This window comes from Coturnix japonica, chromosome 13, assembly GCF_054131305.1.
Source record: "Coturnix japonica strain WE chromosome 13, WE-NBRP24, whole genome shotgun sequence".
In the NCBI taxonomy this organism is placed as follows: Eukaryota; Metazoa; Chordata; class Aves; order Galliformes; family Phasianidae; genus Coturnix; species Coturnix japonica.
In genome coordinates, this window is record NC_140675.1 from 19,624,321 (window position 1) to 19,636,104 (window position 11,784).

The following is an 11,784-nucleotide window of genomic DNA, read 5'->3' on the forward strand; positions in this document are numbered from 1 at the left end:
TTCCTCTTAGGATCTTTAAAGGCAAGAATCTGAATGTGCTTGTCAAAAATAGCCATGCAAGTACAGCCAGCAGCCTGGAAAGGATGTTTTAAATGCAGCATTTGTTTGTCAGATCTAGGTGGGGTAAAGGAAGTTACCTTGCCTCTGCCACATGGAACATCAGAGCCAGGCCTGGATGGAGCTCCAGCAGCGCCACACTGGCACTTGTGGCTGCAAACAGGAAGAGAAGGCTGCAGTGCTTTATTAACGTGTGTGTTCTGACAATTTACTTTCAAACAGCCCCAAATACCCACCCCAGAGACAGAAAGTCAGAGCAGTTTGTGTGCGCAGGACAGCCGCTAACTGAGATTTATGTGCTGCCTACAGCTGGCTCCTTCTTGTACGTGCTGAGAAGCAATGCTGGACTGGAGCCTGGAACACTGAGTAATCCAGCAGTGGCCTGGCAGCACTGCCAGCAAATGGCACACAGGAGAGAGCCTTCCTACTTTCTCATATTTGAGCTGCCCTAAGATTTCAGACAGGAAAGAGGAAGGAAAAGCATTTTAGCCGCTCCTTGTGGATTAGGCCACAAGCACTGGCTGCGTGCTGAGGGATCAGGTACGTGAGTGGTGCTTCTTGCCAGCTTCCATTGCCCTGTCAGGGGACCCAGCACACAGCCAATGCAGCTGGAGGCCCTTTAAATGGCCACATCTGGCAGTCCAGCTTCCCCTCCTGCCCCTCAGTGCTGAAGAAGCTGCTGTGAGATCAAGTGGGCAGGGAGGAGCACAGTGCTATGGCAGCACACTGTTGCAATCCCCTGCAGTCTTTCCTCCTGCAGTACTGTGTGCCAGCATAATTATGAGTCCTTAAATGAACACATCACTGCTTTTCAGGATGTTTTTCTGTGCCCTTTGAACTCTCTTCCGGTGAGTGGTACATTTACAGATGATTTAAGCTGGTGCCATCAGCCATGTGCAAAGGTTATTGCAAAATGGGAGAGTGTTGAAATAAGTGTGATACGAAATGCCCTTCAGCTTGTGCCCTTCACAGGTTCCCTCCCAGCACTGCAACTGGGAACACAAGTAGCCACCTGCTGCCTTTTCTGCTGGTCATTATGGAGCTGCAAAGGCTTCATGCAAAGCTTTTTGCTCCACATGCAGTTTGCTCCCCATGACTGTTCCCTTCCTTCCCACATCGTGAGTCTTTAAGCAAAGATGGCTCTTGCTGCTCTGTTTACAGGCTTTGAATGGGAACCTTAATTAAATAGGACAGGCTCTCTGTCAACCCATCTGTAGCAGCGCTCCCGCCAGGAAAAACAGCCCTGCTGGATTTCTCCTCCCAGGAACTAATTCAAGCGTTAGCAGATGGAAGCAGAAGAATCACTGGCAAGGAGGAGCTTTATTCTTGAGGGTGCCCTCCCACCTTCACAGCACTGGTTGGTGTCACTTAGAGCAAGCAAGCTGTATTTAATGAGAAGAAGCTCAAGGGGTTTCTGTGTCACTGTGAAGTACCACAATCAGCATTACCAAATCCTCAGAGTTATAGGGTTCCTGATCCCTACTGCCCCTATTGCAGCTACGTCCAAATAAGAAGCTCAACATTTGCTTTAGCAAAAGAGAATCCCACCCTAACCTATTGTTTCACATGGAGTTTTCTGGAGCTTATCTGACATTTTCTTGTGTTGGGAGCTTAGCCAACAGCCTTCCCTGCCTTGAGCTCCATGTACCCCAGGCTGTGGTTTCTCTCTGGCCAGCTGGCTTTGACAGTTGATGAACGTTTTTCTAAGCAAGTCCAGCAGGACCCACCAGCCTGAAGAAACCACAAGCAGGACCTACAATAACAGGACCAAAGAATCAGCAGGCAGCAGGACATTAAAAGTCAGGACACTGCACGAAGTATTTGGCTCATTCAGCAATATACCTGACAGGCAGCACAGACTTACCACACAGTTATCTCAGCAGAGGAACCAACCCACTAAGACTTGGAGCTCCTGCTCTAAACACGCTTAACTCTTTAAGGAGACAGCCAGAAAGATATAAAGCTGGGGCAGGTAAAAGAGGAAAGGAGAGCCAAGGTGCTGAAGAAAGCATTTATAACAAGACATTTATTGATGTGCAAGTCTATTCTGAAACAGAACCAGCTGCTTCCACAGGTTGAGCTCCCAGCAGTTTTGCCTTGCCAGAAGCAGCTCAGCAACTGCTGAGTTGAGCAGAAGAAAATACCGAGGCTGACTGAAGTGGCTTCCAATCCCACTATACAGTCAGGTCCAGGATAAGGTCAGGGTTGGTGGAAACCATGAAGAGATAGATGCGGCGGGATAAGTCTGGCCCAACACGTTGGTCCTTCCCACTGATGTCTGATTTCACAGGGATGTTACTCAGGAGCTGTAGTCTCTCATCTTCTGTGCTGCACCTTTCATAGGCCTTCAAGCACACACAAGAATGAAGCAGTTAACATGGACGCTCTAAGAGAAAACCCTACTCTCCACTGAGGCTCAATCCCATCCTTGCAGTGAGGATCCCTGACTAAACATTCACCCAAACACACAGGCATCAGAGGATAAAACTCAGAAGAATGAAGATCTACAACTTGCAAGCAGGCCTCACACACCTTTCTGATTTGTGTGTTTCCCCTTCAGTATATAAGGAGGTGGCATTTCTTCTGAAGAGGGTATGCTAGGGGCAGAGATCAAAGCTCCAGAAGTACAAGAGAATATTTGACCATGTAAGACTGATACTGAAAAGAAGAAAAAAAGTTCTGTCAGTTTCTGATCTAATGGAAACAGCTTAAGTGATTCATGCTCGCCCCGAATGGAAACAAGTGCTTGTTGGCAAAAAAATCTGTCTTCTTAAAATGGCTGAGCTGCTGTCAGAAGGGTCAGATGGCATCCTTTTCTAATCCTGATCCTCCAGGAACAGGGAGAGGGAGAGCCAGGTCAGCTCCCTGTATGGTCATACAAAGAGCTAGGAAAGGTTTGGACTGCTCACTGTCACCAGTAGCATAAAGACAGCTTGGATGTCCTGTGCTACTCCAGGGCCAACACACGTGTTCTGCTAGGGAGCAATTCAATTGTCCAACTGTAATGGCAGCCACCTGTAACATCACCCACCTCAAACAAAAAAGCAGAGCTGATGGACAAGCCATGTTGAATACAGAAGATGGGATGCATACAACAGACCCTTAACTGCCCTGCCTGGGATGGGCAAACAAAAATGCAAATACTCTTTGAGCTGATTCTGCTTGGTGAAATGAAGGCAAAGAGGCCTGGAAAGGCCAGGAGTAAGTAGCTGGTACTGAAACAAAATGGCTTAAGTCAAACAGCCACCCTCACCTTTCTGGAGAGCTGATTTCACACTCAGGATTTGTTTGTTCCATCAACAAAGACCTCTAAGTGAGAAAACCCCTCACTGCCATCATCCTCCTTGCAGCAAGATTTTAACAGGATACCAAGCGATTTGAGGACTTACCTGCACCAGGAGGCCAGGGGAAGGATATGCTTCTGCTATTGCTGTTGCTGTAGCAGGGCTGACTCTGTTAAACTGCTCGATTTGTCTCTTCCACACCTGCCATAGCCCTGTGCCGTCCTTCTCCACTCGCAACCCCTTGCCCGAGACCCCAGCCGTGCAGAAAGACAATTCCTGCATCTCCAGCTGACTCCTACAGAAAGACAGACTGCTAAGAGCAAGACCAGGGAACTGTGTGTGCACAGAGAACAGGCCTGTGGATTCCAGATGCTGCAGCCTACCCCTAGCATTAGACAGTGGGCTTCCTTCTAAAACCTCTCTCTTCAGAACTAACATGTTTTACTCAACATTTTCTTTCCTTCCCTGGAAAGCTGAAAAGGTTTCCCTAAGGTTCTTGTTTTCTCTCCATTCTTCACACTGAATCACAACTGCATCCACTGTAGGATTAGTTGATTTCCAGCAACATAAAGGACTGAAAACGATCTAGTCTGAGTCCTAACATGGACCAGAACAGACTGGCAGATACTGATAAGCATTCCTGTAGCTTCTAGTGAGGTGTTCCAAAGCTCTGGGCTTTGAAATTGTCCAATCCAGCAATACAACTCACTTGTATGGGCGCCTTGCTATTGCTTTTGTCAGTGCAGAGACGTGCTCACCAAATTCCTGCCATGTATCTAGGAGCTGTACATCAATGTTACCCCACAGCTGGAGCACCACCTGTGCCTAGAAGAGAAATGACAGTGGTTAAGCATGTCAAACACCAATCAGTGGGACAGAAACAGGGTCAGGAGGGCCAGGACAACCTGGGGCCTTCATCCTCCTTCATAAGCATGCTCCAACTTCAGCCAGCAGTGCTGCTGTCAGCTCTGACCATGCAAAGCACTCAGAGATAGGAGCAAGGAGAACAAAGGTACACCTCATCCTTCAGCAGGATAAAGATGGGCTGGGAGGAGAGGGAGGCCAGGCTGACTGCATGAGCTCTATTTACACAGAAGAGTTCTAAAGCCTGCTCATCCTTCTTAGCTCCCAGTAAGCCAGTGGGTCATCACCCCTCTTTGGGGCATATCCAGGCAGGGCAGGAATTTAGTTTGAGGGATATCAAGTAAGCGTTTATGTCCTGTTTGACCTAGTTTGTGATGGCTGTGGTGCCACAAGTAGTGCTTCTGCTCTGTTGAGTGACACGGGCTTTGCAAGGAAGAGACCTGAATGAGAACCAACAGAGTCTTCCACAGCTAACTAAGCAGCTTTTTGGGGGGCTGGGAGGTAGGATCAGATCCAAACAAAAGGCTCAAACCCATGGTCAGGGTAAGGGTGAGGGAGCATGCATGTGGATGCAACTTGATCCAAGCAAGCCATCGCTTTCCTTGTCAAGCATTCATTATGCAGAAGGGCACACTGGTGGGAGCCTTTTCCATACAGTTCAATCACAAGTAACATAAAACTTTAAGGGGCATGAGAAATTCTACCTCCAGTATTTCCTGCTGAGTCATGAACAGCTCTGGGCCAGGCTGGGATATGGGACTCTGCTCTCCAGGGCTCAGTGAATGCCACCTGTTTTGCTCCTGGTTACACCTATAAGTAAGACACACAGCTCACACATATGCATTGCATATTCACACCTCGGGCTGTCTGATAAAGAGGAAACATTCCCACTCCCTTGGGAAACATTCTAGACAGGGCAGGACAGACCCAGCTACTGCAGCTGAGTTGATGTGGGGGAATCTGCATGATCATGCTATCACTATGAAGAGGAAATTCCTCTGCTGTGCATGTGCATGGACAGGAAGCACTCAGGCACTGGGAGCAACATGTGAATGATACATTCCAGGAACAAGAAAAGGGCTTCAGGCACTGAACATCTCACTTCGTGAGCTGCACACCTTGCTGAGAACAGAAAGGCACTGCAGCCCTGCTTGGTGCACAGGGCAGTGCAGCAAGAGCTGCATCACTGCATCCCTCTGCCTGGTCCTGAGTGTTGTCTTACCCACAAACACCTTCTAACTACAAAATCCTGCTCTAAATTGATCTGCAAAGTATACCTATAAGACAGTAAAACTGAAGTCGTCTTGAGCACAGACCTTGTGATTTACAGCCCATGCTGGCACCAAGCTCAGCAGCTCAGCCCCAGACACCTCCCTCCTGCACAGATGCTTCTTTCCACCCATGGCAAACTCCCCACATGCCCCCAGCATGTCGCACCTGTAGGCATCCAGCCCAACGACAGCCAGGCTGTAGGATTTGGTGGAGGAGCCCTCCAGGCTGGCCAAAGGTAACACTTGGTTCAGGTCAGGTTGACTCCCTGACGAGGCAAAAGTCTGAAGCAAGACAAATCACACCCAAGTCTGTAGCAGTTTTCCTCTATGAAACAAACCCTCCCTATCTCTGGCTGGACAGTGGGGGACTTTCAGGCACTAGAAGCTGGCAGCAGCCAGTCTCAGACTGCAGCTGAGAGTGCTGCCCTAGGGCAGGCACAGCGTGCCACTTCTGCCAGTTCTTGTTTTTCTGGCACACCTTTCTCCCTGGAGCTTTAGCACTGACCTTCTCACAGGCACTGGCTATTCTAGACTCTCCTTCTCTATTCTCAGACTGCTCTGGGTGGCCTCTGAACTTCTCAGGGCAGGAGCACAGGCTGCCTAGATAGATATAAATAAATTAATGCATGATTGCACGCGCATGAACTGACCATTAAATTCTCTGCTTCCAAATGCAAGCATTTCTAAGAACTGCTTGCTTTGATTGTTTCTTTCAAGCACATATTTTATAAGCACAATGAAAAGGGAAAAGCTAAACACGAGGAAAGATAAGTCTGGCCTGCCTGATCCTCCTCTGAATTCTGTAGTTGGTTTAACGGCAGATGCCTGCACATTATCCCTAGAGACTATTGCTGCACTCTCAAACACAGCTTTGGTTTCAAGGTGGAGCAATGGTAGTTATGAATGAACCCTCCCGTGCCTCCCATGTTCACCTGGCACTCTGCACAGGTCTGGCTCAGAGATCTACATTACCTGGGTTAGGGAATAGAGGCGCTTTAGAAAATCTGCTGGTTCCAGCAAAACCAACACCTCCTTCTCCTCTTCAGTTTTCACCACACACTCATCCTAGAGAAGAAGAAATAATTTCCAACACATGCAGCATCCAACATGTCTCCACATACACAGTGCCTGTGCTTTCAGGGGCTCTAACACCCACAAGGCCATATTAGATTCAGCTGGGACAGAGTTATTTTAATTCACTGTGTCTGAAATGATGCTCTGTTTTGGTTTTAGAAGAACAATGCTGATAACACACGGATGTTTCCAGATGTTGCTGAGTAGTTTTGTATAGAGGACACCAGGATGTTTTAGTATTCTCAGCTTCTCCTACTGTCCTGCCAGTGAGGGGGACAGAGGAGGAAGAGGAGACAAAATAAGGACAGCTGACCTGAAGTGGCCAAAGGGATACTCCATACCATATGATATCATGTGGAAGGAAAGTCTGCTATGGCTGTTGCTAGCAGTGCCCAGCATGAAAACCAAGTCAAAGCTTTCTCCCCACAGACATCTACTGTCAAGTTACATTTACAACAGAGAAGATGAGGCCTCACTGGGGCAGATGGGACACTCGGCATGTTTCTCCTCCAGGTTATGCTGCAGGGAATCGCCTGAGGCTCAAAGGAATGTTTACAGTCCAATGAACTCAAAGCCTCGATCCAAATATCTGAAGCAGGATCTTCAAGGAAACCTGTGGAGAGATAAAGGTTGGGCCTGGCATGAGAAACAAGGCTATTTATCTGTGCTAACAGTAACGGTGCTGCTGCAGCCCAGCACGATGTAACCCCACCAGCAGGTGACTGAGGGGTGTTGGCCGGGCCGGGAGCCGCTCATCGAGCCCCTGGCTGCCCCCTGCAGCCCCCGCAGCCCACCTGGATCCACGCACACCTCCAGGAGCCGCAGACACCGCTCCGGTCTCAGCAGCCGCCATGTCGCCGCCGCCTCCCGCTTCTCCTGCGCCTCCCGCTCCTTCTGCCGCCGTCTCTCCCTCCTCCGGGCCTCGGCCTCCCCAGCCGCCCTCCGCCGCTTGGGCCGTACGGCGGCTGCCGCCCGAGGAGAACCTGCCGGGGCTGCGCTGGGACCGTGACATTCAGGTTTAGCCTCAGGTTCGGGCTCAGCCTCGGGTTCGGACTCGGACACCTCCCACGCCGCCCGGGCCCGGCGGCACCGCGCGCTACTCGCCATGGTTGAGCCCAGCGGGCTCCGAGAGGCTCCGAGCACCGCTAGGCCGCGTCCATCCTCTATAAAGTCCCCGGCGCCGCCCCTCGGCCGCAGCACAAACGTTCCGGGCTGGGTGTGTGAGGGGGGAAGACTCTGCCCAGCGGACACATGAGCGGTTCCTTTAACATCGCCGCCATGATCTGCTTGGTGCTGGCGGTGTTCGCCAGCGTGTTCCACAGCGGTAATGCCGCCATCCTCCCCGTCCCTTTGCCTTTATCCCTCTGTATCCCTCCACCTGACACCCGTACCCTCTTACAGCCCGTTCCGGTGTCGCCGAACGCACCTTCATCGCCATCAAACCGGACGGCGTCCAGCGGCACCTGGTGGGGGAGATCGTGAGGCGCTTCGAGAGGAAGGGCTTCAAACTGGTGGGGATGAAGCTGCTGCAGGTGAGGGGCCGGGACGGACCAGCGGTGTGAGCCGGGATGCGGGAGGGGCTGGGCCGCCATGTCAGTTTGCTGCAGGGCTGTGTGTTGTGTGCAGGCCTCGGAGGAGCTGCTGAAGGAGCACTACAGCGAGCTGCGGGAACGGCCCTTCTATGGGCGCCTGGTGAAGTACATGAGCTCAGGACCCGTGGTGGCCATGGTGAGTGCTGCTGGGGAGCGGGCATAGCAAGGAGGGCTCCGTCTGATGGCCTCTGGGAGCCGTGCTGTGTTGAATCCACACACAGTTCTGGTGGTCTTCAGAAATGACCCCCCTAAAGGCTGTTTGCAGAAGGGCCCTTTTTTGCTGGCTGCCCCCTGGGTGGGTTGGATATAGAGGATGTGGTTTGATCTCAGGGTGAGCTGATTCTGTTTGCTGCCTTGTAGGTGTGGCAGGGCCTGGATGTGGTCAGGATGGCACGTACAATGATTGGAGAGACCAACCCGGCTGAGTCCAGGCCTGGCACCATCCGAGGAGATTTCTGCATTGAAGTTGGCAAGTGAGTCTGGCTTCTTGTGTCCTGAGTGTTGCTGTGCATTCCTGTCCTCATATTCCTGCCCAAGCTATGCAAGTCTGCATCAGCAGAGCAAAAGTTTGTATCATTCATGTATCAACATTAGACAGTGACCTGGGTTAGTTTTGCCAGAAGGGAGCAGCTTAGGTTTAGGTCTCTCATGCTTCCTGAGGTCTCTGTTCCCTGCAGCTGAGGGGTTTGTTTGACAAGGAATCGGACTGTCAGGCTGCGAAGAGGAATGGAGGAGCCCTCTGAGCCCTCTCCTGGAGGCTACTCAGCTCTGTTAGGCATTCAAGCCTGAAACAAAAGCCAAGCTGCAGCTCTGCAAGCTTCTCACCACTGCGTATTGTCCACTGGTGACCTCTGGTGGTGGCTGGAGCTCAGCCTGGCTTGTGGTAGCTGCTCTTAACCTTCCTGGTTTAGGTTTTCATTCCTTCGTGCCTGACACTAAACTTGCTTCATAGGACCTACTTTCACTGAAAGAAGTGGGAAATCTGGAGGCACATCCATCCTTTAAAACAAAAGACTCCTCTGATAAACAGCCACTTGCAGCTCCTTTGTAGCACTTAAATAATTTCTCATTACAGGAGGGAAGACTGCTGGAAACTGGCAGCTTCTACACAACCTAAGCCATATTCATTAATATCTCCTGAGCAAGAAGGTGGAGAGAGCTGTGTGATGGGGAAGAATATTGTACAATGTGACTGGCTTAATTATGCTTAATTAAATCAGTCAGAATGAAACTTTCCCAGCTGCAGCTTCCCTCTCCAGCCTTTCTGTGCTTACTACAAGCTGATCCCTTTCTTGTTTCTCTACAGGAATGTGATTCATGGCAGTGACTCGGTTGAGAGTGCCCAGAAGGAGATCTCCCTCTGGTTCCGCCCAGATGAGCTGACGTGCTGGGAGGATGCGGCTGAACGATGGATCTATGAGTGATGAGACAGCCTGAGGGAAGTACATCTTCCTAACTCGGGCATGGGGCATTTTCATTAGTTCTATTTTGGCCCCTCAGGCTGGCTGTGGATTCTGGCTATCACGTATTGGGAGTTTCTCCTTTGTGTGTCTGTGGAAGGGCCCTGGGAGCTGGACTTTGTGTTTGTAACTCAGCAGTTCAGCTCCCTGCAATAGTAGCTTTTGGTTGTTTATTTTTTTCCCCTCCATCTCCTGTAGCAAGTAGTTATCACTGCTGCTCAGTTTGCTGCAGCATCCCAAAGTCCTTATGTGGCTCAAGGTCATTTATGAAGGAGAGTGAAAGCTGGGCTCCATGCCTGTCACTGTGCTGCCAGGCTTACCAGGCACAGAGGGATGCATGCTACTTGCCCTGGGGGGGTACACTGCACTCACTGCAGGGTAATCACTGTCATCCACTTGCATGTTGGTGCAATCCCTCACCAGATGCTTTCAAAGAAGTATCAAGTGCAGAGGCTGGCGACCAAGGATGACCCAGCCTGGTGACACTCATTGCTATAATGTGTCCCTTGTGTGCAATGGGGAGGAAGAGGCTCCGAGGACCTTAGTTGGGCTCCTCCTGTGAGCTGTTCACTTTTGGAGGCTTCCTGACTTGCTGTGACAGCAAGTCCTGTCACAAGAGAGGCCCAGAGCCACTTGTTTGAATGTATTCCCGTGTCCTTTACTACTGGGCCCCATTTATGCCTGCTGTCCCTTTGTTTTCATACCACCATCCATTTCATTAAGCTGTTTCTGAGCCCTCTACACAGCCTGCCAACATATAAAGGCAGCAACTGTGGCACTGCATTCTGCTGTGGAGCAGAGTGTTTTATTGCATGTAGGCTGAGATACTTTGCTCATGTTCTGCAAGCTCATCTCTCTCTTGAGCTAAAAGATTTGTATCTGCTCCCACTTGTACCTGCAGGCTGGCCTCGGGTGGTGGGACTGAGCAGAGAAATATCAGGAGTAATGAGGAGAAGGGACTCAGGGACTTCTATGAGTAACTGTGTCTTTATTCTGCTGTCCAATGGCAACGCACAGTGTTTCTGATAAGCCAGAGCACCTCATGCCTTCAGAGCCTTCTCCAAATGGTTGGTTACAGCTCTAATCATCATGAAGAAGAGATCATTTGTTCCCATAAATCATCCATGTGTCTTTATTTATAATAAACTCTGGAGAGTCCCATCTCTTCTGGTTGTTGCTGGGGAATGGGAGGGTGGTTCTAGGTGAGTTAATGCCAGTGTTTCTGATGGAACTGTGCTGCTAATGGCAGCTTTTCTTTATTGCCCCACAGCTGCACAGACGGGACAACTAATGGGGAAGGAGCCACAGTTTGTCAAATAATTAAGGAAGGTGATAATAAGGGAATATAATGGTATTCAGATTAGTGATCAACAGCTGGTATCTAACAAAGGCAGCCTGCTGTCTTATTCCCAACTTCCACCACTTCCCTATTGTTGCCCATCAGTTGCCACAGACATTTCTTAAGTTATTTAACAAAATAAACCTGAGCTTGTTTGAACACCGGGATGAACAGCTGTTCTCATACCTGCTCCAATGCAGCCCCTGTGATGATGGGGCAGTGGCTGAAGGAATGAATCCCTCTGTGTTTTATTACTGATAATAAGGCAGCAGTGGATGGTCCCATCCACAGGGGGTATATGGCCATAGGGCCAAACTATCCTAATTGGACTTAATGAGCTGAGGGAATGGCACAGGGCTGTGTGGAGGGATAGGAGAAGGGCAGTGAGCTGCTGGAGCTCACAGAGCATTTAAACACCACTATCAGCTGTAGGGTTTGACTGATCCTATATAGACGCTGGACCTAAAGGCCCTCATAGGTCGCCTCCATTCAGGTTATTCTATGGCTTTATCTGCCATTAAGTTACTATAATATAAGGCTGAGATTGAAGCTAACCGCCTTTCCAACAGCCCCGCTGTCACACGGATCCGATCCCCGTGGTACTTACAGCCGATGTTCCCGCATTTATTCTCTATGGAGCACACACACACACACACAGCGCTCACATCAAGGCGGGCTGCAGCCCCGAGCTCCCACAGTCCGCCGGCCCCGCCGCCATCTTACCTCCCCTCAGCGCAACGGCTGCCGGGACGGGGCTGAACCAATCGCGATTGGTCCGCCTTCATCACGTGACTGCAGCGTTCACTTCCTCCCCGTCGCTCCCCCTCCGCGTGACAACAGAAG

At 50.4% G+C, this 11,784-nt stretch overlaps 2 protein-coding genes and 1 long non-coding RNA gene across 8 annotated transcripts; 2 read left to right on the forward strand and 1 right to left on the reverse strand.

Moving 5' to 3' along the window:
* Positions 1-22: 22 nt before the first annotated feature.
* On the reverse strand, positions 23-11,680 carry EME2 (essential meiotic structure-specific endonuclease subunit 2). Of its 6 annotated transcripts, none has more exons than XR_001558412.3 (9): positions 7,345-7,686; positions 7,027-7,163; positions 6,449-6,541; positions 5,643-5,758; positions 4,910-5,015; positions 4,051-4,166; positions 3,447-3,636; positions 2,590-2,715; positions 2,055-2,402 (listed from the first exon to the last, which is right to left on the reverse strand). XR_001558412.3 is itself a non-coding variant. In XM_085514375.1 (9 exons), exons 2-9 carry the CDS (start codon positions 7,655-7,657, stop codon positions 2,232-2,234), a joined length of 1,242 nt encoding a protein of 413 aa, XP_085370501.1. In that variant the 5' UTR covers positions 7,658-10,779; positions 11,549-11,680; the 3' UTR covers positions 2,055-2,231. The 6 variants fall into 6 exon arrangements, 5 of the variants coding, with proteins under 5 accessions (XP_085370504.1, XP_085370502.1, XP_085370501.1 ...); XM_085514375.1 differs by lacking the exon at positions 2,590-2,715 and adding an exon at positions 11,549-11,680 and having other exon boundaries at positions 7,345-10,779; XM_085514378.1 differs by lacking the exons at positions 2,055-2,402; positions 2,590-2,715 and adding an exon at positions 23-210 and having other exon boundaries at positions 7,361-7,714.
* Positions 458-1,313, forward strand: LOC146758714 (uncharacterized). The gene is made up of 2 exons (XR_014933955.1): positions 458-597; positions 1,219-1,313. It is a non-coding gene; the product is annotated as an uncharacterized LOC146758714 (long non-coding RNA).
* On the forward strand, positions 7,797-10,763 carry NME3 (NME/NM23 nucleoside diphosphate kinase 3). The gene is made up of 5 exons (XM_015877234.3): positions 7,797-7,874; positions 7,952-8,082; positions 8,177-8,278; positions 8,503-8,615; positions 9,449-10,763. Exons 1-5 carry the CDS (start codon positions 7,802-7,804, stop codon positions 9,564-9,566), a joined length of 537 nt encoding a protein of 178 aa, XP_015732720.1. The 5' UTR covers positions 7,797-7,801; the 3' UTR covers positions 9,567-10,763.
* Positions 11,681-11,784: the final 104 nt, after the last annotated feature.

Bases quoted from the DNA above. Each gene is read 5' to 3' on its own strand.
- EME2 (XM_085514375.1), bottom strand. From the start codon at position 7,657: ATGGCGAGTAGCGCGCGGTGCCGCCGGGCCCGGGCGGCGTGGGAGGTG. The intron at 3,637-4,050 runs GTGAGTTGTATT...GTCTTTCTGTAG, and splicing joins ATAGCAAGGCGCCCATACAA to GAGTCAGCTGGAGATGCAGG. The intron at 2,403-3,446 runs GTAAGTCCTCAA...GTGTGCTTGAAG, and splicing joins CCCCTGGCCTCCTGGTGCAG to GCCTATGAAAGGTGCAGCAC.
- NME3 (XM_015877234.3), top strand. From the start codon at position 7,802: ATGAGCGGTTCCTTTAACATCGCCGCCATGATCTGCTTGGTGCTGGCG. The intron at 8,083-8,176 runs GTGAGGGGCCGG...TGTTGTGTGCAG, and splicing joins TGGGGATGAAGCTGCTGCAG to GCCTCGGAGGAGCTGCTGAA. The intron at 8,616-9,448 runs GTGAGTCTGGCT...GTTTCTCTACAG, and splicing joins TTCTGCATTGAAGTTGGCAA to GAATGTGATTCATGGCAGTG.